The sequence below is a fragment of the Mesoplodon bidens genome (assembly GCF_964165515.1).
Source record: "Mesoplodon bidens genome assembly, chromosome: 11".
Lineage (NCBI taxonomy): Eukaryota > Metazoa > Chordata > Mammalia > Artiodactyla > Ziphiidae > Mesoplodon > Mesoplodon bidens.
The window spans coordinates 23,943,387-23,969,151 of NC_138167.1; the positions used below are offsets into that span (position 1 = coordinate 23,943,387).

General features: G+C 38.8%; 1 protein-coding gene across 1 annotated transcript in view; it reads right to left on the minus strand.

Moving 5' to 3' along the window:
- Window positions 1-796: 796 nt before the first annotated feature.
- OVCH1 (ovochymase 1) overlaps window positions 797-25,765 on the minus strand; it is a gene marked incomplete at both ends in the record, with an annotated part of 86,270 nt that continues 61,301 nt past the window's right edge. Inside the window, 3 exon segments of the mRNA XM_081250211.1 lie at window positions 797-961; window positions 1,643-1,776; window positions 9,284-9,499. Coding sequence (XP_081106337.1) covers window positions 797-961; window positions 1,643-1,776; window positions 9,284-9,499 — 515 coding nt within the window.

Here is a 25,765-nt window from a genome sequence, read left to right on the forward strand (position 1 = left end):
TTGTTATAAAGCAGAAACTAACACACCATTGTAAAGCAATTATACTCCAATAAAGATGTTAAAAAAAAAAAAAAGAATCTGCCTGGCAATGCAGGGGACATCAGTTCAAGTCCTGGCCCGGGAAAATCCCACATGCCGCGGAGCAATTAAGCCTGTGCGCCACAACTACTGAGCCTGTGCTCTAGAGCCTGTGAGCCACAACTACTGAGCCACGTGGCACAACTACTGAAGCCTGTGTGCCTAGAGCCTGTGCTCCTCAACAAGAGAAGCCACCGCAATGAGAAGCCTGCACACCACAATGAAGAGTAGCCCCCACTCGCTGCAACTAGAGAAAGCCCATGCACAGCAACAAAGACCCAGTGCAGCCAAAAATAAGTAAATAAATAAATTTTTTAAAAAGCTTAAAAGAAAAGAATCTTTAAAATAAAAAAAAGAATTATATGGAGTGAATAACATCTCCCTTCATATCTTCCAATGTTAACCAAATTTAAAAAAATAGTAAAAGTGTATATGATGGTATTCAAATTTAACATATAGTACATGGTACACTAGACATGAAATTAATGACATTTAAGATTGTAAGTTCCCAGGAGGCATGAACCAAGATTAGCTTGCTGTGACCGATGTTTAATATTGAACGTATGTACACACCAAATCCAGGCTCGTCAATGACAAGGGTTGGGGGAAGTGACATTGAGTTTTTTAGCAATGACAAGAGACATATTTTTCAGGTAGGTGGTCATGTATTTCCTTTCCCACTTAGGAACACAGTTCCACCATGCTGCTCTTCCAGTGATCATACTTCTCCTCCAGTGACAGATGTGATCCAGTCTCTATAAGCAGAAATTCTGGTGAAGACCGTTGGTGCGGCAGGATGGCAATTACTGCTGCCCCAGCTCACAATACCGATGAGCTTGTACTGCCCATCCTGGGCACACTGCAGTGGTCCTCCAGAATCTCCCTGCAACCAGCAAAAAGAGAAGTTCATTCTCCTGGCTGCATGATTCATGGCTGACACTAACCCCCAACTGCAGGGGATGATCCGACAATGTGTAAATCACTCTCTCATCTCTGATTTCTGCTCATAACAGCATAGGGAACTACAACCACTGAGGTTGTTGGCTGATGTTCCAGATCTCTGAATCAGATCAAAATCTACATTTTCAAGGCGAGGCTGAAAGAAACATTTAGCATAAATTCATTTTATGCTGACAACAGACTGTGCCATGCAGAAAGTTTCAAGCATCTAATAAAAATAAATGACTGAATGATGGTTTTGAGTTACATGAAAGCATCTTTATATTTTCAGTGCTACTGGAAGTAGGTGGTTTGAGCTACCTAATACAGCTATGAAGTTGAACCACAAGAAATCATCATTTTTTTATGGATCAAAAACAGTTGAAAGTTATCAGTTTCACATAGTTCAACCTAGCAATTGAACAAGTAATTCCTTTTGAGAATAGAATCCACAAAAATATCAAATTAACAATCATAGTACATCAATTTAGCAATGTACTTACTCCTCTCACTTTTCATTTTAAAACTACCATACATTTATACCTTTTTTATGGTCAGCAAACACCCATTCATGAGACACATTGAGAAGAAAACTCCTGCCCTCATCAGGGCAGGCCTTCATTACCATACAGGAGGATGATCCTGCAGCCCCTCCGCAGATATTGGTGTTTTTAATATCCAGTCCCCAGTAGCTTCGACAAGATGTACTACTAATCAGTGGTACCTTTGCCTGCTGCACAGTTTTAGGAAATTCATCTTCTAGTAGAAAAGGAATAAAAACACAGGCAAAAAAAAAAACAAACACATAGGCAAATGATATTAAAGGATAAAACAAAAATAGCCTTATACACAGACTCCAAGGGTTAAACCCCACCCATTCTCCCCTCTCAGCACTATAGTGATGCTGTTAGGTGACTTCTAAAAACCTAATAATCACTCCACAGTGGCTTATACAACAGAAACAATGAAAAACATTTTATGTGGGTTCTTTTGTCTTTACTATAGTCCTCAGAAGATATAAAAACATCACTTTATGAAAAAAAGACAAAGTTTACACCCAAATCAGTTGTTGATAAAGCAAACAATATACATTTTTTACATATTAAGTCTATACCTTAATTCATTGGTTTCATGACGTTCTCATTCTTTAGATTTGACTTCTGCTGAGCAGACATTCTGGTTAAGTGCTGACACTGACTGGAAGCTGACAACTGAAATTGCATTCTAAATAACTCTTTAGTTTATTGGATATTTGTAAGTAGTTAATTCATTTGCAGAATAGGGTGTATGTGAGACCAGAGTCATGGGTTTGATCTTTATATGGACCAGAATATCTGCACATAATCTTTCTACCCATTTACTTTTTTTTTTTTTTTTTTTTTTTTTTTTGCGGTACGCGGGCCTCTCACTGTTGTGGCCTCTCCCGTTGCGGAGCACAGGCTCCGGACGTGCAGGCTCAGCGGCCATGGCTCACGGGCTCAGCCGCTCCACGGCATGTGGGATCTTCCCGGACCGGGGCACAAACCCGTGTCCCCTGCATCGGCAGGCGGACTCTCAACCACTGCGCCACCAGGGAAGCCCCATTTACCTTTTTTTTTTTAATTGAAGTATAGTTGAGTTATTCAGTTATTACATATGTATATTCTTTTCATATTCTTTTCCATTATGGTTTATTACAGGATATTGAATATAGTTCCCTGTGCTACACATCAGGACCTTGTTGTCTATCCATTCTACATATAATAGTTTGCATCTGCTAATCCCAACTCCCACTCCAACCCTCCCCTGCCACCCCTCCCCCTTGGCAACCACAAGTCTGTTCTCTCTGTGAGTCTGTTTCTGTTTCATAAATAAGTTCATTTGTGTCATATTTTTTAGAGTCCACACATAAGTGATATCATATCTACCTATTTACCTTTTATACCAGCCTATTATTTCAGAAAAATGCCTCACAGCTTTAAGAATAGGCTCATATATCTTCAAGTATGGGTTTTCACAATAGCAACATCTACAGTGTTGTGAAAACAATTATGTGTGTGTGAGTGTGTGCACTCACAGTGCAGTTGGGAGTAAATACATATAAGTGAAACACAAATATTTATTAGGTAATAACATCACTAGATATTTACCAACACAGTTTTTAAAAGTATCAGTCAACTTGTATTAATGAATATGATGGCCTAAAACCCAACCAGTCACCTTTAGGTCCTTTATGAAAAAATTTTTCCACTATCATTCCTATTAAAAATACAGAAAAATTGAAAATGAGTAAACAGTATACTCAGACTTCACATATATTTGTTTGGATTCTAATCTTAGAAGAGGTAATAAAATATACTCACGATGAGGTTCAGTTATTCCCCATCCAGCAGTCATACATTTGGAAAGTAAATTTATTTTATCATCTTTCCCTGGCAAACAGATTGGAGATACAAACTTTCCTAATTAAAAGGATGAGAAAGAAAAAACGCAAATATCAGTTAGTCCATAAGATTCATATTAACATTGACTATACTGTTTGCTCTTCAGTGATGGCTCTAGAAATACCTACTTTGACCTAACAGTACCCTTTCTAACCCTGTAATTTAATAAGTCTTCCAGAAGATTCCACGTATTATTTACTCAAGAGGGGATCATCCCAATATACGTGTTACCACTTTGCTCCAGGTATTTCCATATCCTCCTAGGAAAACAGAAACACATGCCCTACACTGAAATGTGGGACTTCTCATCCATAACCATTTTTTAAAGTGCATCTCTCTTTTTGCCTATGTGCCTTCAGGACATCACCTTGTTGAATTTGAGATGAGAGTGGAGAAGAATATAATTGTCTTCTTTGTTTTTTTAAGATTTTTATTTATTTATTTATTTATTTTTGGCTGTGTCGGGTCTTAGTTGCAGCACATGGGCTCTTTGTTGTGGCGTACAGGCTTCTCCCTAGTTGTGGCATGTGGGTTTTCTCGGGTTCCAGGGCGCATGGGCTCTGTAGTTTGTGGCACGCAGGCTCTCTAGTTGAGGCACGCAGGCTTAGTTGCCCCATGGCATGTGGGATCTTAGTTCCCCAACCAGGGATTGAACCCACGTCCCCTGCATTGTAAGGCGGATTCTATACCACTGGACCACCAGGGAAGTCCCTATAATTGTCTTCTTTTTTCAACTATGTTATATGAAGAACGGGGAAAAACACGTAGCGATTGAACTGTTAAAGTATTTTTACAGCTAAAAAGTATTTTTATATCTAATTCTATCTTCACAAGTTATTATAAAATATATTGATACATTGTACATTTAAACATTTACATTTTTTCTTATCACCAAAATCTGTGTATATATAAATATTGTGGGTTTGTGTGTATATATGCCACACACACACACACACACACACTCACACACACACACTGAATGCAGTGCTTTTGTGTTTGTTTTCCCTTTTTCCCAGGCTGTTTAACTTTATTTTCATCCAGATTTTTACATACTTAAATGCGTCAGCATATCTGCTATCATAGGCCGTTTATATCAATGATATGTTCTTTATTTTTACTGCTATCTCTTAATAAAATTACATAAAACTGTTTGTAACTTGTCTATTCTTTTCCTACTCATCTCTCTATGCATGTGCCAAATCTTATGTTATTCTGCCTTCACAGATAATCATTGCTCTATCGTATCTTCTCCCAAATTTCCTTGAGCTAAATAACATTTTCCTACTAACAACATATTTTTTAATCAGCCATTTTTCTTATTCTGATATTCTTTATTTACTAGATTATGATCATGCCATTTACATGGCATCATTACTACATCATTCTTTTTAATAGCATATAGTAGTCAGATAATGAATGTACCTCGATTTATTAAATCCCATTGGAAAACATTTAGACTTTTAATTTTTCCCCTTATAAGCTGCATCAAGTTTCCGAGACCATGCATCTGTGCATTTGTGCCAGTATTCCTGGATGACTGAGTTGCTGGACCACAAGGCACACACTTTAAAAACTGACAGATATTGCCAGATTGCATCATTTGGCAGGATGGAGGAGGGGGATGTATTGACTTGTACTCCACATCCAGCTGTGTTTATAACTTAGAAATATGTCAAGAGTCTTGAAAACAGTTATGCCCTAAATCCAGCATTTCTGCTTCCGAGAAATTTATCTTAAGGCAATCATAGACCTGGAAAAATGTACACATAAGGATAGTCAATCCAGCATTATTTAAATAAAAAAAAGGAAACAACCTTTACATGAATGTTCATGGGAGCTTTATTTGTAACATCTGAAAGCTAGAAACCACCCAGATATTCTTCAACAAATGAATGGTTAAACATGAGTGGTTAAACATTCATACTGTGAACACTACTCAGCTATTAAAAGGAATGCACTACTGATCCATGCAACCACATAAATGAAGCTCCAGGATGTTATGCCGAGGGAAAAAATTCAATCCCAAAAGGTTACATATTATATAATTCCATTTATGTAACAGTCTTGAATTGACAAAATTATAGAAACAACAGATTTGTGGTTGACAGAAGTCTGGGTGGGGAGGGTGGAGTGGGGAGGAAGGAAATGGGTGTGGCTATAAAGGGGCAACAGTAGCGATCCTTACGGTGACAAAAATGTTCTCTATCGGGCTTCCCCGGTGGCTCAGTGGTTGAGAGTCCACCTGCCGATGCGGGGTACACGGGTTCGTGCCTCGGTCCGGGAAGATCCCACATATACTGCGGAGCAGCTGGGCCCGTGAGCCATGGCCGCTGAGCCCGCGTGTCCAGAGCCTGTGCTCCGCAACGGGAGAGGCCACAACAGTGAGAGGCCCGCGTACCGCAAAAAAAAAAAAAAGTACTTTGGTTTCTCTGTATTATTCCCTATAACTGCATGTGAATCTACAATTATCTCAGCATTGAAAGTTTAACTAAAAATCAATTTAAGAAGCAGGATAAAGAGAAAAAATACTGATGTCAGAGCTCCAATCCTGAGATTGTAATTAATTGTTCCAAAATGCATCTGGGCTGATAGTTTTGTTTGTTTTGTTTTTAAAGCAACTCAGAGGATGATAATGCATAGTCAAGGTTAGGAAGCACTGTTCTAAATGCTTTCACTGACTCAGTTTTAAAAGCATATAAAGCAAATGGTAGACTGAACCATGACTGGGGGTGTTTGTAGGATGAATGCACCGAAAAGACATAAAAAGGGAGGTCTATAGGCAGAAACAGAAGAGAGAATTGGAGCAAAGGAAGAAAACTGTCCCAGAACCCTGTGATGCCATGGAAAGGCTTGGGTGTGAAAGTGGAGACTATCCACAGATCTTAGTTACATTCCCCCCCGTACACCTTCCCACTGAATGTTCACCTTTGCTAAGTAGGTAGGTGGGTTACTGTCATTCCCTTTCTACAAACGATAAAGCTAAGGTCACAGAAGTTACATAACGTGCCCAAAATCACATGGCTACTTCGTGACAGAGCCAGGATTAACAATGCCTCACTTTCACTTAGCTTTGGCTTAAGTAAACATTTTTTTAAAAAACAAGATTTTACTAAGTTATGAAGGCACAGAAAATTAAACATCTGGTGGTTCAAACTGATGTTCTAAGTATTTGGGATAACCTCATAGAACATAAAGAGTCTCAGGAGAATATACAGGACAAAGTTAAAAACATACTTCTCTGAAATCTTCTCTAGACCTCTGTCAATTAAGTACACATAACAGTAAAATGTTTATGCAGATACTTCAGCTTTTTTTTTTTTTTTTTTGCAGTACGCGGGCCTCTCACTGTTGTGGCTTCTCCCATTGCGGGGCACAGGCTCCGGACGCACAGGCTCAGCGGCCATGGCTCACGGGCCCAGCTGCTCCGCGGCATGTGGGATCTTCCTGGACCAGGGCATGAACCCGGGTCGCCTGCATCGGCAGGCGGACTCTCAACCACTGCACCACCAGGGAAGCCCAATACTTCAGTTTTAGAGAAAGTATCTTAGAATGTAAGAAAATTTTAAAATAATTATTTAACTTCAAAAGTACATACAGGGCTTCCCTGGTGGCGCAGGTGTTGAGAGTCTGCCTGCCGATGCAGGGGACACGGGTTCGTGCCCCGGCCCGGGAAGGTCCCACATGCTGCGGAGCGGCTGGGCCCGTGAGCCATGGCCACTGAGCCTGCGCGTCCGGAGCCTGTGCTCCGCAATGGGAAAGGTCACAACAGTGAGAAGCCCGCGTACCACAAAAAAAACAAAAAAAAACAAAAAAAACATACAGCACTTCTAAGCAAGATGGAAGATAAAAGGTTCAAAATATGGAAAAGAGTTATCCATACTGACCTAGTTCAACAGGGTTTTCCAGATGCAGCAAGCATAGATCATCATTGGGAGGAAATTGTGTGAAGCTGGGGTGAGTGTATACAGCTTTCACTGGTATCAAATCTCTATTTCCTGTGTTCCGCAGGTAACTTCTTCCTATTACCAGGTTGTCTGTGACAGTACTTGTCATAAGATAAGGGAGTGAGGAAATAGATACCACTTTTAATGAGGCCATCACTTTTCAGAATTACTAAAAATGTATTCTTTAACATTTTTTTTGCTTCTATACTCCAATTATATTATTGCCAAAATTTAGTCCCCAAAACTTTCTTTAAATTTTTTAATCCACATTAATATCCTTATTATTCTGAATTCTTAATTTTATTTTAAATTTTTCATTTTTTAATCCACATTAATTTTTAATCCACATTAAAATTTTTAATCCACATTAATATCCTTATTATACTGAATTCTTAGAAAATGGGAGTTTCTCATTAATTCAATCCTTGAGAAAAATTTTAAAGTATCTACTTTCTTGCCTTCATAACATCAAATAAAATGATTTAGTACAATATTTTTTTGACAATTAAGATTCATGATGCCTCAAGATAATGATTTTAGGTATTGTAATCATTATGCATTATATGATGTGCTTATGTGATGGTCACTGAAACTATCCTGAAAGTTATAGTTATTCTACTCCCTAATACGATGTTTCTCAAAGAAACATGCATGTCTAGGGACCACATGCATTAAATCTGGCATGTGTATTAAGAATGCAGAATCCCAGACATAACTCAGCAAATCAAATTTCAGGATTAATATTCTAGGATTCTGTTTATAGCAAACTCCCCAGGTAAGTTTAAGCACATGAAAGTCTGAAAACTGCCCTAATAAGGATGCCTTCTTGTGATTTAGCTATATCAAAAGTAAGACTTGGGGAATGCTAAAGAAATTGAGGGTTTTTTTGTTTTTTTTTTTGTTTGTTTTGCGATACGCGGGCCTCTCACTGCCGCGGCCTCTCCCACTGAGGGGCACAGGCTCCGGACGCACAGGCTCCGCGGCCATGGCCCACGGGCCCAGCCGCTCCGCGGCACGTGGGATCCTCCCGGACCGGGGCACGAACCCGTGTCCCCTGCATCGGCAGGCAGACTCTCAACCACTGCGCCACTAGGGAAGCCCAGAAATTGAGTTTTTGGTTCATTGAAGCTTTCTGCTCACCATGTTATTTGAGCAGATGCTTTCATTATAAAGCCAATTTTAGAGACCCTGAAAATGTCATATCTACTCATTCAGCTATGGGACATTGTATGACAATGTCAACTGTCTCACTACTTCTGGGAGATAATATTAAAAACGTCAAGCTAAGACTCCTTTGAGGAAGGAGTTTTCAGATATTTCCATATTACATTGAGACCAAGATTCAGATAAAGTCAAAGAAAAAAAAATGTTCCTTTAAAGGACATTCTTTAAAAGTCTTTGAAACTTTACACATTTATTTCAGGACTGGGTATGATCATCAAGACAGTCCGTAGAGGAGAGCAAGGAGGAAAAGAAGCCACATTTGAGCAACCCCTGGGCTCTGGGCACCATGCTGAGAGACTGATGCAAAAATGTTGAGACATCATTACCTTCATTGTTATGGATGGGGGGGGTGTTGTTAGTTACTTATTAATTAAATTATACCTAGAAGCAGGAAGCTGCTTTTAAAATTAAAAGCTATTAGTAGTAAGTGTATTAGTGAAGCACAGAAAGTTTCATCAACCTAACATGTTCATTCATTTGCAAGATGGGGACTGTATCAGTGGGAGCTGATGCTTAATGTTTCTTGTGACATGGGGAGAACAGAAGGAGTGCACCCGCTGTGGACCCTCGAATAGCTCCGCACTGCCCTGCTGTCCCCAGCCCTGCACAACTTGGGCACACACCTGAAGTTGCAGTGTGCCGCTGTCAGGACCCACTGTCTCCCAATCAGAGCACCTCCACAGTAATGCTGTCCTTGGTACTGCAGACTGACCAGCCAGGGCCACGACATCGCAGGGGCAGCACGGCCACCAACCACCATGGGCTTCCCAAGCTTGGCTGGCAACACGTTTGTATTCCTCTCAGATCCTTCCATGAGAAATGGGTCAACAACAGGAATTCCACATTTGTCTTGGGCTGGCTGTCTTCTGGTATTGTTTTCTACTGTTAGCCCTTAGAGAAGTAACAACAAAACATCAGATAGCAATACTTGTGAAAGTCTATTAAAATCTCAGAATGGAGGCATTTATTTCTTTTGTAGGTTCAAAACTAGGATTCTTTGCAAGAGATGAGACTCATCTTTTCTTCCATTGCTTTTAAATGAGTAAAAATCAATAGTTAACTAAAGCATTAATATATACATCTTTAGATGAATCAGAACACAAATCAATTTTTTAAAAAGAAAAGTATTGCACTTAATCATGAAACTACTGGAAATTGTTCTTTCTGTGGCATCATTTGTGTTATCCCAGTATAACATATCTAGACACATCAAAATACTTTATGCTACATGCATTCAAAATAAAATGTTTATATAAAGGAAAAGCATCGGGGAAATTTCTACCAATGTGTTTACTCCATCCTCAGATTTATAAAGAAATTTACCAGGGAATAACAAGGGACTTAAATATAAAGAAAATTAAGGCTCTCCATAACCATATAATTTCAGAATGATAAGATATGATCACTTGTGAATTCTTGAGATTTTTTTTTACACTAGAAATCTATTTAAAACAAAGTTTCTAGCATAGTGGATTTGTGTTTATTCAATACTCATGTCAAAACTCATTTCTAATTTCTTTTCAGATATGTATAACACATGGATTCCCTCTTCCTTTTAAATACATATGCCTAAAAAATATGCAGACTCGGGGCTTCCCTGGTGGCGCAGTGGTTGAGAGTCCGCCTGCCGATGCAGGGGACACGGGTTCATGCCCCGGTCCGGGAAGATCCCACATGCCGTGGAGCGGCTGGGCCCGTGAGCCATGGCCGCTGAGCCTGTGCGTCCGGAGCCTGTGCTCCGCAGGGGGAGAGGCCACAACAGTGAGAGGCCCACGTAACGCAAAAAAAAAAAAAAAAAAAAAAAAAAAATATGCAGACTCTTCAGAATTAAGATTACCCTAGATTTTAGGGAGAAAAAACCCACAAAAGGTATTTACTCAAACATGTTTTTAGTGCATTAAGGTTTACTGCATTACTGCATGTTTTTTATTGCATTTGTAATCCACATTATATGTGGTAACTCAGACTTTTGGGCTGTTTGTACACATGTATAACAGCAATATTTTATTAGTATTCAACTTACTTTAAAATACTTTAAAAAAGAAATGAGGCTAAATATTTTTACTGTGAGAATAAAGGGTCAGTTTAGAGATATAGTGATGAAAGACAAAAACAATGGACACAGAAGAGGGGTCAATTGGGTGAGCATCCCTTTAGCAATTAAAAATCACACCTATAGGATGACGTGGTTCAGTAGTCTACAGCTCAAATCCAGGACTCTTAGGAGAGCCCATTCATTCCACTATCCTAGGAAAGATAGAGCGACATCAAAAAGCACTTGGCGTTCACATGGATTAAATTCTTCCTGCAATTACACTCCAGTCATGAAAATCTCCTAATAATAGATTCATTAGGTTTTTTAGTCTTAAGCACAACTAATGGAATTCTAGCTTAAAATTAGATAGGATAAGTAGATAAAAATCAGCACATTTGTTTCCATTTTATGCAGAGAAGTTAGTATAGGTTCAGCTAAAATATTCCTTTTGAGGGTTCTTTATGGGGATGGGGAGGTGGTTACTTAATAAAAATATGTTAACAGAGACATGGAAACACACTGAACTCTACCCTTGTTTCAGCCTGAATGGCCCCAGTGGATCTTTTAAATAGCAACTGACTGACTTTTATGTTTATCATTGTTTCTTAAATGAAAATAACATACACACATATAGACACATACTCACCCCAATTAACCTTATTACCTCACATGATCTACCTGAACCACCAAATTCTCATGCCTTAAGGAATGGTTGGAAATGAAGTTATCGTATTTTTAGTATTAGAGCAAGGTGACTGACAACCAGTGACTCCTAAATCAGTGGGCCCGTTCTACTTTAAGGCATATGTGGTCCCTGCTTTAATAAATGTTTTAAAACAATTTCTTACCATTAATAGGCAGTTGGATCCCAATATTGCTTTTCTGTGATTGCTTCTGAGTCATATCTTCCAAAATAAGTTTAAAACCTCTTTCTCCCACAGATTCATCCGTCTTAAAATTCACAGTTAGGTAAGCACCACTGGATATCAAGACAAATTCTTTCTTGGAGCCACATAAATGAGCTGCAATGTGAGATATACTTGATAATTAAAATAATTTTCCTGTATAGTTACATAGGTCAAAGAGGGAGAAGAGAGGGGACATTAAATTCCAAATGAATCTTGACAAAGGAATGATTATCAATAATGTAAGATCAAGATTTGTGGGATGAAATTCATGATTTGATTGAAACGATAAAAGGGTATAGATTTTAAAAGATAAAGGGAAAAGACTGGGCTAGCAATTGATGTGGAAATGATATATAATTTTATGGCAGTCTTTGATCATAAGGATAAGTAGAGGCATTTCGATGAAGATAAATGAACAGAGAAATAGAAGTAATGGAACAGCACTAGACCAAAAGTTTGCATACTCCCAAAGTTCATATGTAGAAAACCTAATCCCCAGTGTGATGGTAGTAGGTGAGGCCTTTGGGAGGTGATTTGATTATGAGGGTGGAGGCTTATAAACCCTTATAAAAGAGACCCCAGAGAGCTCTCAACTCCCCCCCCCTCCGCTTTTTTTTGCCATGTGAGGATATAGCAAGAAGATGGCTATGAACCAGGAAGCAAGCCCTCACCAGACACCAAATCTTGGACTTCTAGTCTTCAGAACTGTGAGAAATAAATGTTTGTTATTTAAGCTACCCAAACTATGGCATTTTTGTTATAGTAGCCAAAACTGACTAAGACACACAGGCTGCCCAAATACAGACTAATGATGATCCTTTCCTAATTCAGAAACACAAAAGTTGTCACAAAGATGGTCCTGATAGTGACAGGCCATTTGCTGTAATTTATCTGTACAGGCTGTAACTTAAATTCTCTCAGAATAAAACAATGATACACTACTGATTTATCTTAAAGATAATGTTATCTCAGAAATCTGAGAGAGTTGGGGAATAGGGCAATTGTTAATCTCTACATCATTCTTATGCTCAGAGAATCTGTTTGGTGAATTGGATGTGATGGGGAACTTTTGGGATGCACCATGTCAAGTAAAGGCATTCTGCATAGAGTCAGCTAACACTCTGGAAGTTTTAAAATAATGGAAATGGGAAAATGTTACTTTGTTTTTCAAAAAGGAGATTGGGGGGTTGGCAGAGGGGAATGGGTAGGAGACAGAGAAAAACAAGGAGGCTAGAGGATTTCCAAAGTCTTGTATCAGGGAAGTAGTATAGCTTAGTCCTTACAGGCTCAGATTCTATAGCCAAACTGCTGGTTTGGGCTAGTTCTGCCATTTATTAGCTATGTAGCCCTAGGCAAGTTATTTAACCTATCTCTCTGCCTCAATTTTCTCATCTGTATAATGGAGATTAAAAAATACTGGAATTATATGAAGTTGTATTTATGAAGCATTATAAGTGTTTGTTAAATAAAAATAAACCTCAGCAAAATTTTACAGCAAATTATTAGACAGATGGGTTTTGAACACTTGAAGAAGGAATCAGTGGTCACAAGCAACCAGCATGTGATCCTTTACATGCCATATTAAATTAACCTAATTTTTGGAAAGAGTTAATTAGATGGTGGCTAGGGGGAATGAGATAAACTTAATGAATCTTGATTTCAGTGAAGCACTTAATAGAGTACCTTATGATGTCCCTGTGAACAGATATAAAATGTAAGTGGATGATTATATGACTAGGAAGTTTCACAGCTGATTAAATAACCATACAATGTTAAGCTGAAGGGAAGGTCTTTAATGGTATGAAAATGGTTCTATCCTTCGTTCTGCCAAGTACAGCATTTCTATTAATGGCTTAGATAGAAATACAGATAACACATTTACAACATGTGTAGGTTTAAGATGGGTGGCTGAATGAGAAGTAAGGAACTAGGTTAAATATAGAATCTTAGTGATAATTTAGTTCAATCTTTCATATAACGTGGAGTTCCTTCTTTTTTTAATTTTTTTTAAATTTATTTATTTTTGGCTGTGTTGGGTCTTCATTGCTGTGTGTGGGCTTTCTCTAGTTGTGGCGAGCAGGCTTCTCATTGCGATGGCTTCTCTTGTTGTGGAGCACAGCCTCTAGGCACGTGGGCTTCAGTAGTTGTGGCATACAGGCTTCAGTAGTTGTGGCTCATGGGCTGTGTAGAGCGCAGGCTCAGTAGTTGTGGCACATGAGCTTAGTTGCTCTGCGGCATGTGGGATCTGCCCCGGACCAGGGATTGAACCCGTGTCCCCTGCATTGGCAGGCGGATTCTTAACCACTGTGCCACCAGGGAAGTCCCTAACACAGAGTTCCTTCTAAAATACCCTTGAACATATGAAACCTGAATTTGAAGATATTACATGGAACTTATGAGCATTTTCTCTTTTTGAACAGTTCTAATTGCTTGACAGTTCTTGCTCATGTTGAATCAAAAGGCATCAGTGTAATGACGGCCACATGGTTAGTGGTCTGGCCAAGGATATAAGTGTTTGAATCAGAGTGCTTGGGCTTTAATCCAACTTTCTCTACTTACTAGTTATGTCACTGGAGGCAAGTTACTCAATATATTTGTGTTTCCTTATATTTAAAGTGAGGATAATGTAACCTACCTCCATATGACTATTAAGAAGATTAAGAGTTATAAGTTCTTAAGACTATGCCTGAATAATGGTAAACATTCAATAACTATTAGATATTACTAGGCAGAACAAGTTTCATACCTGGCCTGAGAGTCTCTATGAGAATTCCATAAATATTTGAAGGGGAGAAATTATGATCCTTCTCTCTTCTCCAAGATAAACATGCCCAGGTGTCCACGCCCTTCAGCATCCTGGTCATTATGTTCTGTGGATGTGTTCCAGTTTGTTAATGTTCCTTAAAATTGTTGCTTGACCAAGGATGATATTTAATAGCCAGTATGGCAGGAGCAACAGCCAGACAGACTGGACATTGACTATGACGATTTGTAAGACTGTGCTAATGAATGCCAGCTCAGTGCCAACCCTAAATTTGACCACACAAGGGAACTTATTTCTTTTATCTTATCATTCTTTACCAACACTGCTCTGAAATTCTGTAATCATTTGAGACTTCTGAAATTTTGATTTCAAACATCCTACTTTCTAAATCACCACTTCCTATCTATACTAATCCGTTAGTATTTCCCTGCTGTAATTGTCTGCTCTCTCCATGACCTTCTCACCATTAATCCCATAAACTTTCTATATCCATCACCCTCTAAGAAAGTGAGAGATTTTGCTGTCAGGAGAAGCAGAGAAATGGGACAACAGCTAAATTTCTTGTTCTGTTTTGTTCTGAATTACGGGTAATACTAGAATGTGTTTGAAACTGATGAGAATGATAGAGGAACTTGATGAAGACAGAGAATGAATAACTTAAGGAGATTTATAAGAAGCTGACAACTCTCAAATTTATATCTCAAGCCCAAACTTTAAGAGTTCTACTTCTAGCTCCCTGTTGCTAACTCAACCTAGATGTATCATGGCATTAAAAATTTAACATGGATAGATCTCTCCCCACAAATCTATTTCTCCCTCTAGTATTTCCCATCTCTGTAAATGCCACCACCTCCAAAAACCTCATACCATAACTTAGGAGCCATCCTTGACCTGCAGATTTAATTCCACATTCAATCCATCAAGAAATCCTATCAGTTCTATCTCCAGATCTGTCCACATCACTTGTACTCCTTTGTTGCCATCCTCTTTCAAGGCAACATTATCTATTACCTATAACAGTACTAATAGAACATTCTGCAATGATGTAAAGTTTAATATGAGTGCTGTCCAGTATGGTAAACTACATGTAGCAATTGGGCACTTGAAGTATGGCTAATACCACATTTCATTTCATTTTAACTAATTTGAATTTAAATGACAACATGGATTAGACATGGATTACAACATGGATTAGTGTATGTCTAGATTACCATGATAGCCTCATAGCTGCAGACATAATTCACCCTGTCCCCCTAAAATCCACTCCCAACATGGCAGTCATAGCAGCCCTCAACTTACTCCCCTGTTAAAAACCTTTAATGACCTCTCATTGGATTGGCATAAAATCCAAACTCCTTACCATAACCTGAGCTGCACAACTAGGCAAAGCCTCCATCTTCTACAACCTCACCTCATTCCAGTCTGTCCTCACTCAATCTCCAGCCACTCTGACCTCTGACAGTTTCCCAAGTTACCAAGCTCTTCCTACCTGCAAGGCCATTTTCTCACTTATTTTTTCATCAAATATTTACTAAGTGTAGGAGTGCTCTAGACAGTGGAGATACAGCAGTGAACAAGAGACTAAGTCCTGCTCTCAGGAAATTTTCATTCTGGTGGAGGGAAACAGATTCTAAACAAATAAATATTGATATATACGCTGCCAGGTCATGATAAATGCCAAGAAGGAAAAGTGGAGGAAGGTTATTTAGATTGTGTGATAGAAGAGGCCTTAGATCAGGTAACATTTGAACAGACACCTGAATGAACTGAGGAAGTGAACCTTGAAGTCATCTTGGGGCCAAGCAGGAATATGCTTGGTTAGTCTGAGGAAGAATAAAGAAGCAGTGTGCCTGGTTTTGGGTGAAGGAGAGGGAGAATGGTAGGAGGTAAGGTCAGACAGGTACTAGACACCTTTGCACCTGCTATTCTGGCCTTGCCTGGCTGTTTCCTTTTCATTCTTTGGATCTTCTGTGACCATGTTAACTAAAGCAACTGTTTACCCACTATTATTCCATACTTCTGCTACAACTTATTTCCTTCAGATTATGTTGACAATCAATAATTATTTGATTATTGTTAAATACTGTTTCTAGTTTTCTTCTTGTTTATCATCTGTCTTCCCAAAAGAAGGTGGCAGTGATCATTTCTGAATTGTTTACCATTGTTTCTTCAAGGTGCCTATCACATTAGAAAATGCTCAGTCATGAATGAATTTAACCTGTACATTTAATATGGTGTTTACTAGTTACTGATGTCTTACCTTCATGGGGTAAATGGAAGAAGGAAGACCAGATGAACCTTAATTTTGCTAAGTTCTTTTCATTAAAATATTATAAAAGTATTGCAATGAAGACAATTTGGAGGCTGTGTACCACTCCATTTACATTCACAGAAATAATTAAAAACTAGCTAAAAACTGATAAATTCTATTTAGGTGAGCAAAAAATTTAGTAAGAAAAGATAACTAAGACAATATAGACAATGTGGTTCCACATATGGGCTAGCCCTTCTAACTAGCTGGGAGAGTAGCAATGGGGCTCAGTGTTCAACAGTTTAACAATGCTTATAGAAATTGCATATTTCACTGAACTATAACTATGTAAGTACATAAAAGTATATGAAATAAAACTGTATAAACTAGCAAACTAATGGTAGTGTCCTCACTTTTATATAGAATTGTATAAGCTAATTATAGAAATATTAGTTGTCTCATTTGTAATCTTTTGACACCCATGAATTTTTGATTAATCAGAATTAAAGAGTAATAATGTTGTCAGGTTGAGGAATACTAAAGAGAGAGAAAGGAAAATGCAGCCCTGACATCCAAAAACTGGTCCAACACTCACAGCTGGACTGTGTTCTCCCGTTGGACATAAACAGTCTCACAGGACATCAACATCAGATAAGACTCTGAATCTATGATAAAATGAGACAAAAACAAGGTCATCTGTAACCAACAAAAATATCAAACATTGATCTCTCACAGCTGAAATGAGAGCTTGCTACTTCTTTACCAATTACAGTTTCATCCTTACTCTAGTCAGGGCTCCCTATGATTGATATACCCAATCATAAAATTGCCCCACTTCCTGCAAGCAATCTAGAGCAAAGTCCATTTCTCTAGACCTTCTCCAAAATTACCTGACCAAAGCCTAAGTACTGTAATAGGTTCTCTCTAACACCCTTTTAACAACCCATGGTTTTCCAGGATATGTGTTTTCCCTCTCCACAATGAGTAATAAATCTAACTTGTTCAACTCCAGGTATGTTCCAAGGGTCTCTGGTTGAAAGGCATTCACTAGAGTTAGGGTTGTACGGTTGGATGCTATAGACACCTCATATTAATCTTATGGAGAACTGATAGCTTGATATCTTGTATCTCCTCTGCCTCCATACTCTCAATTGCTTTAGAATCCTTGGCAGGAACCAAATTCGTTGATAAGAAAAAAATTTAGATAACTTTGGAATTTCAAAGCACATTGCTGAACTTACTGGTGTTATAAATCCTAGAATATCATAGGAGTGGTTAAGGTTCCTGGGAAAAGATAGCATCAAAACTCTCCTCTTGGGGCTTCCCTGGTGGCGCAGTGGTTAAGAGTCCACCTGCCAATGCAGGGGACACAGGTTTGAGCCCTGGTCTGGTAAGATCCCACATGGAGCAACTAAGCCCGTGCACTGCAACTACTGAGCCTGCACCCTAGCGCCCATGAGCCACAACTACTGAGCCCGCATGCCACAACTACTGAAGCTCGCACGCCTAGAGCCCGTGCTCCGCAATGGGAGAAGCCACCACAATGAGAAGCCCATACACCACAACAAAGAGTAGCCCCGCTCGCTGCAACTAGAGAAAAGCCCCCGCACAGCAACGAAGACCCAACACAGCCAAAAATAAAATAAATAAATAAATTTATAAAAATTAAAAAAAAATAAATAAACCACTCCTCTTGCCCTTTGTGATAGGTGGATTGTAATGGTGTCCTGATTGGCAGAACTGGTTGGAGATTGGAGAAGGTGATACAATATTGAATTACAAAATCTTTGGAAAAGTTCCCACTATGAGTCAATCTTAGAACAGGATATTGCCTGACATCCAAACATGGTAGACACCATGTGGTCAATAAATCTCCAAAGATTATTCAAGTTAATTGACCTTTACCTTTTAATAATTTACCCTGGGTCTAAAGAGAACCACCTTTACTGTGAGGATGAAACCTGAGTAAACAAATTTCAAAAAGTTACCTAAAAATGAAGTTTAGGAAATAAAACCTCTTAAAACATATGACCTCCTGAGAAAAACAAAATTAGTGTGCTCCCTAATGGTAAAATGAGATAGGAACCACTGGATGAAATCAAAAAGAGCTAGAGTTAAAGGTCAAGATCCAGTGAGTACGGTCTCATGCTCATCCCATTGTGTTCAATAATACTCAGGATTCTGATGAAGGATCTGATGGAGAATCACTGACAACAAATGATATCATTCCAAAGGCAAATATAGGTCATGGTTTCCATATATATGATTATATAAATGCTTATATGAATGCCACTCAATGCAGGACATTAAGAAAGTTCAGTTTACCAAGTAATCTTGATTGCTGATCTGGTCCATCATAAATATTGAAGTAATCCCATTCACAGTTCCAAGATTCTTCTGTTATAAAGCCTTTAATCACTGCTTTCATTTTATTTCCTGACATAGAATAAAAAGTCCAAGTGCAGTTCAGCATGTTAGGATAAATGTTGGGATAATTGGGAGATGTGATCTCAATAGAACTAACTGGAATCAAATCCAATACTGGACATCCTTGAGGCAAAAAGAAAAAAATAACATTTAATACAATAATGAAGGATCTGATTTTAATGTCTACAACTAGGTCATTAAAACCTAAACTGTAGTGTACTTTTATAAAGTTCTATCACTATTTTTTTTGCTTCCATAGCTCCTTATGTATGGTGACACAGGGTTTAAATGACTTGTTTTGAAAAACTGACGCCTCCCAAAAGAAGACAAGTTAAAGTTCTTTGACTTTAACTCACAAACTGTGAACCACTAAGTCAACCATATCTACATTTCAATGTAGTTTTGTTGCTCATTTTTAGCACACAATCTTCTAAATCCCCGAGTAAATTAAACACTCCTAAAATTCAGCCTACACTTCAAATTACAATCATTTATTTGGTAGGGAAATTTGGATTACTCTCAGATAGTTGAAACCAGGATATGAAGGTTCACAAGGGCCAAGGGGCTACTACACCAAAAAGAGAATTGAGGAATTCAGTGACATTTTGGGTTTACTCCAAATGCTCTAGGTATTACCCAACCTAAAGTTAATGTCATCCAAAAACATTTACTTTATCAATAATCTTATCATTTTTGTTTTCACTATGCAATGGCCCAGCCAAAAAAGAAAAAGAGAGATACATGCACAATCCAAAAGACATAAAATATATGGAAAGAATGTTAATGAATAATAGAATTAAAATAGTTAGGGAAACTCCCATAAACAAAACGTGTTTCTTACCCATTAATTAGATAGGGCGCTACCTTGTTACTCTCTACTCCGTGATCTGACCCAGGTCTCCACCACCCCCAAAGTTTGACACTCAGAAAACTAGTACAAGTTCATATTTCACTATAAAGCAAATAGAATAAGGACACAACACTTGAAAGTTTTTGATAGCAGCCAGAGTATACTTCTTCCTAAACAGTGTTTAGCAGCAAAGATGTTCCTCACTCTTATTTCCATAATATCAGGTAAACAAAGCCAAGACAATGAAGCCAATTCCTTACCTCCTTTATCCTCTCTACCATTAATTTTTCCTTTCACAGAATCTAGAATAAGAGAATATTCAAGGTCAATATATCCTATTTAATACTTTATATTTCTTTATTCTTTTGTTTAAGTGATACATTTACATTGTAGAAAATTTCAAAAAAAAACAGATTTCAAAGGAGAAAATAAAAGTCTCCTGTAGTCCCATCCTATAACCAATACTCATATTTTAATGTAACTCCTGCTTTTTCCTAAGCTATAGTATATATATTTTAAAATTGTATTTCATTTTACACCACTGTAACCTCCCCTACCCCCCCATTGTGAATATTTTCCATACTACTAAATATTGCACATACATTTTGATGGTTTTATATTTTTTACTCACATAGATATAACAATTTCTACTGATACATATATATTTTCTTCTACTGATATATTTTAATTTGTAATCTCAAGAATATGAATGATGAGTCAGATCTTTAACAAACCTCACACATGGGGTAAATCTGTTACATTTCTGCTGTTGTTAGGAAAATGTCTGCACTAAAGCTTTTCTGTGTTTATCTGAAAACAAATTGAACATGTGTACGAAGTCTGCTGAGTTGACTTCTATTCATCTTTTAGCTCTAAGCCAAAGGGGTTTCTATAAGCAAAACAGATGTATTTCTTACCCATTTATTAGATAGGGAGCTACCTCCTTACTCTCTACTCACTAGTCTACCCCAGCTAGAATGTCATTTCCTTTATTCAAACAATTCTTGAGCATCATCTATTTGCTAGGCATGTTGTACATTTTGGAGATAACAGCCGTGGGGCATGCTTGGTGGTCTGGGGAACAGAGGTAAGGATGGTGTAGAGTGAGCACTGGGGAAAATGGCAGGAGTAGTCAAGGAGGTAGCCAAGAGCCAGATCATATAGAATCTTACAGGTCACTGTAAGGACTTTTACTAAGAGTAAGCAGGGAAAATATTGAAAGATTATAAGCAGAGGAGTAACATGATCTGAATTATTCTCTTTAAAATGATTATTCTGGCTGTTATGAGTAAAACAGACTAAACAAAGACTTGTATCAGAATGTTATAGTGACGTTGAGAGGTAGTTGGATTCCAGATCAGTTTTGCTGAGAAGAAAAGTCAAGGATGACCAAGATAATGGCTTGAGCAATTAACTAGTAAACTGTAGTTGCCATCTACTGAGGTGGGGAAGATTGGTGGAGGAAGAATTTAGAGACAGGGGTAGGAAATCAAGACTTGAATTCTGGTCATGTTAAGTTTGAGATGCTTATTAGATATCCAAATGAAGAGGGAGGCAATTGGAGATATAGCACTGGAGTTCAAAGAAGAAGTTGGGACTGGAGATATACTTTGGGAGTTATCTGTGTAAAGACGGTATTTAAAACTAGGGATTGGGCTTCCCTGGTGGCACAGAGGTTGAGAGTCCGCCTGCCGATGCAAGGGATGCGGGTTTGTGCCCCAGTTTGGGAAGATCCCACATGCCGTGGAGCAGCTAGGCCCGTGAGCCATGGCCGCTGAGCCTGTGTGTCCAGAGCCTGTGCTCCACAATGGGAGAGGCCACAACAGTGAGAGGCCTGTGTACCGCAAAAAAAACAAAACAAAACAAAAAAAACTAGGTATTGGGTGAGATCATTTAAGAGTGACTACACGTAGAGAAGAAAAGAAAGTCAAGGACTGGGTCCTGGGACACCTCAACTTTTACTAGTAGAGAAAAGGAGGCGCAACCAGCCAAGAGACTCCAAGGAGGCCAGTGAAGTAAGAGGATAGCCAAGAAACAGTGGTTTCCTGGAGGCCATGACAAATGAAACTCCAGAAGGAAGAAGAGCTTATCCGTGCCAAATGCAGCTATTAGGACTGAGAAGTGACTGTTGGATCTGAACCTTTGGAGGTCACTGGTAGCTTTGGCAAGAACACCGTCTGGGGAATGGTAAGAAAAAAAGCCTATGGGAATGGATTCAAGAAAAAATGAAAGGGTAAAAGGGTAGACAGCGAGTAGAAATACATTTCAAGGTGTTTTGCTGTAAGAGAACAAAGAAATTAAAGTTTTCCTAGAATTCCACGCCCATCCTTTACTGAACTAAATAAGATTCCTCCTTCAAAACTTAATATAGTTGTTTTTTCACTCTATATTTTTCTTTGAGATTATTTGATTAGTTGACTGAAAGAAAAATGCACAACCTAAGAGCTATGAGTTTGTTTTACTGAGGACAACCGCTCAGTAGCTCTGAGGAAGCTGTTCTGAAGAGGTAGGGGGAGAAGCCAGCTTAAATGTGATTTTGGCTAGGGAATATGTGCAGTCAAGCACATGTCTTGATAAAACATTACTGCTGGTCACAAAGAACAGAGATCTGAAGTTAATGATTTTAGTGCTTTTCTGTGTATGGGAAAATGCAAAATCTGGGTTCATTAAAATTCTTCCTGAGATATACATCTAACTATGCAAGGGGCCTGCTTTTCCAAAGCACAGAGCATCCTGTTATCACCTTAGTTTCTTCCCTCTGAAGCACAAAGTACACTGTCCATCAGCTACTGCAGTGGGTTAATCATGGCAGAACTGGGTGATAGGCAACAATCTCTGTCCTTCTCTGTTTACAGATTACTGACTATCTCCCCCACTAGACTGTAAACTCTTCTAGGGCAGGGACTGTCTTGTTCATTGGTGAATCTTCAGTGCTTTAAACATGGCCTGGCATAAGTATAAAACAATTTGTTGATAGTCTGAATAATTAAAGGCTTAAACGTGAGATTTTATTCTATTTTATGTTAGCCCCTTACGGTATACTTCCACTTAACATAATTTGAACTTGATGCAAATCTTCTTTGTGTTCTCCATCCAACATTTCTCACATTATCAGACTAAAAAATGTCATGTTTTAGGCTTCCCTGGTGGCGCAGTGGTTGAGAGTCCGCCTGCCGATGCAGGGGACACGGGTTTGTGCCCCGGCCCGGGAAGATCCCACATGCCACGGAGCGGCTGGGCCTGTGAGCCATGGCCGCTGAGCCTGTGCGTCTGGAGCCTGTGCTCCGCAACGGAAGAGGCCACAACAGTGAAAGGCCCTAATGTTTTTTGTAGAAATATTTCTACAAGTGTATTCCAATTAACAATTTTAATGAGTATGAATTGAGTAATCTTAAGGACTAGAGCAATTCTAATAACTATTCAGAATTAAGCATAATTGCAAATGCTTTTTCCATGATACCCAATTTCCATAATTTGCAAAAGTTCCAATTTTCATAATGCTGTCTACACCTTCACCAAAACTGTAAGAATGTTGGGCAAAGCATATTTTTCAATAATCTTGTTACAACTAATATATATGAACTATCCACCAAACAAGTTTTTAAAAAAGAATCAATTACTCTTGATATTAGTACATTAAGGAAATGAATTTCAAAATAGGAAAATTACTTGAAACTTTTAGGCTAGTGATAAAAATTTCCTACTGTATTTTTACAATATTCCAAGTACACAGAAAACTAGACAAAATTATTAGTTGCTGTAAGAAAAAATGAAAAATCTGATCAATCTTATGCCTTGAGGTTTAGCTTGAGACCTCCACAGATTATAGAAATCACAATCTTAAATATTGTTTTTTTCTTCTCCCCTGTAGCTGATAAATGAAATAAAGGATTCAAATCTCTTTATTTGATAGCACATTTTCTGATAAAGCACAATAAAAAAAACATACACAAAAACAAATATGAAAAAAGTAATAGACTTACCAGACATATGAAAAGAATATCTCAAAGAAAATTTTTCCATGGCCAAACTGACATTGTATGTGAAAATCAACATCATAAGAGGACCATGAGATTTTAATGAAGGTGAATCTCCTTCACATAGATTTCCTAGACAAAAAAAAAAAAAAAAGTCTTACTATTCATCAAGGCAAAGGTTATTGAGCAAAGTGAAAGGAAAAAAATTCTATTTTTAATACAAATTTATACTGTATCCCCTACCAACAATATAAAAATGGGAAAATTAAGCAAAATAAAACCCAGTTAGAATAGAGAGAGATGTTCCAGATTCTTGAGTGTAAGCAGTTCTAAGAAAGTGGTTCCAAACCAACTAGGACATTGTATCCAGTTCTTATACTGTCTGAAATACTTAGGTAGGTCTTTATATGGCTTTAAAAAGAGCAGGGCCCTGTGGGGCTCCTGGGCACAAAGGCTTTCTGTGTCCCCCGTTTCTTGAATTACAGGCAATAGCCTCCATTCAGCCTCCATGACCTTCCCTGAGTTTCAAAGGGCAGATTGAAGCAGTTGCTAATGAGGGAAGGGAGGGGATGCAAGACCAGGGAGAAACAGTCAAGAGAAACAATAGTGCAGCCTGGGGCAAGGTCCTGGCTCTCCATCAACGGATACCCACAGCAATATCTTTGAGCTGTTCTGCAGATACTGAAACCCCCTCCAGGTGGGAGAAGTTAACAATTAACCATGGTATGCTGCTCACAAGCCCATAGGCCCCAGACTAGTTGGAACCTGAAGGTTGATGATGCTGACTCCTACTTACCTCACCACCAACCAATCAGAAGAATGTCCACGAGCTGATCATGCCCTCTTTGAACCATTACTATAAAACTTCTGGGCTTCCCTGGTGGCGCAGGGGTTGAGAGTCCGCCTGCCGATGCAGGGGACACGGGTTCGTGCCCCGGTCCGGGAAGATCCCACATGCCGTGGAGTGGCTGGGCCCTGTGAGCCATGGCCGCTGAGCCTGCATGTCCGGAGCCTTTGCTCCGCAATGGGAGAGGCCACAACAGTGAGAGGCCCACGTACAGCAAAAAAAAAAAAAAACTTCTCACTACCCTCTCCAAGTGGGGACACACGGTTTTGAGGGCATTAGCCCACTGTGACTCCCTTTGCCTGGCAAAGCAATAAAGCTATTCTTTTCTACCTCACCAAAAACTGTCTCCAAGATTTAATTTGGTCTCGAGGTACAGAGGCTGGTTTCAGTCTAGCTAGGTCATCAGGGAAAAAAATATTTTTGTCACCCAAATGAAATAACTATATATAAGGGAGTATATCTGAGCCTTAGCTACATACAACCTTCATTTATCCACAGCACAGCCAAATGAGTAAGAGGCAAGGTACAGTAACTGGCACGAAAGTCAAAACCACTAACTGGTGTAAATGAAATTTTTTTAGGCAATAGTTCTTAGAGGTCTCCTGTGAATCAGAATCCTAGGGCTAATTAGCAATGGTTTCACTCAACCTCCCATTACCCCTGGATTTCTAAAGCATCCTTCAGAAGATGATGGAGACTGCTCCTCACCGATGGTTCTCTCTCATGAGGCTGACTGCTAATAGCCAGACTGCTGTCATGAAGTTCTCTGTAACTGCTACCCTATGAATCTAGTTCACCTTCTAGGACAAAACATTTTTCTTTCATCTTTTGCTTTTTATTTATTTATTTTTAATAACTTTATTTATTTATTTATTTACTTTTGGCTGCGTTGGGTCTTCATTGCCGCGCGTGGGCTTTCTGTAGTTGCAGTGCTTGGGCTTCTCATTGTGGTGGCCTCTTGTTGTGGAGCACGGGTTCTAGGCATGCGGGCTTCAGTAATTGTGGCACATGGGCTCAGTAGATGTGGCGCACGGGCTTAGTTGCTCCATGGCATGTGGGATCTTCCCAGACCAGAGCTCGAACCTGTGTCCCCTGCGT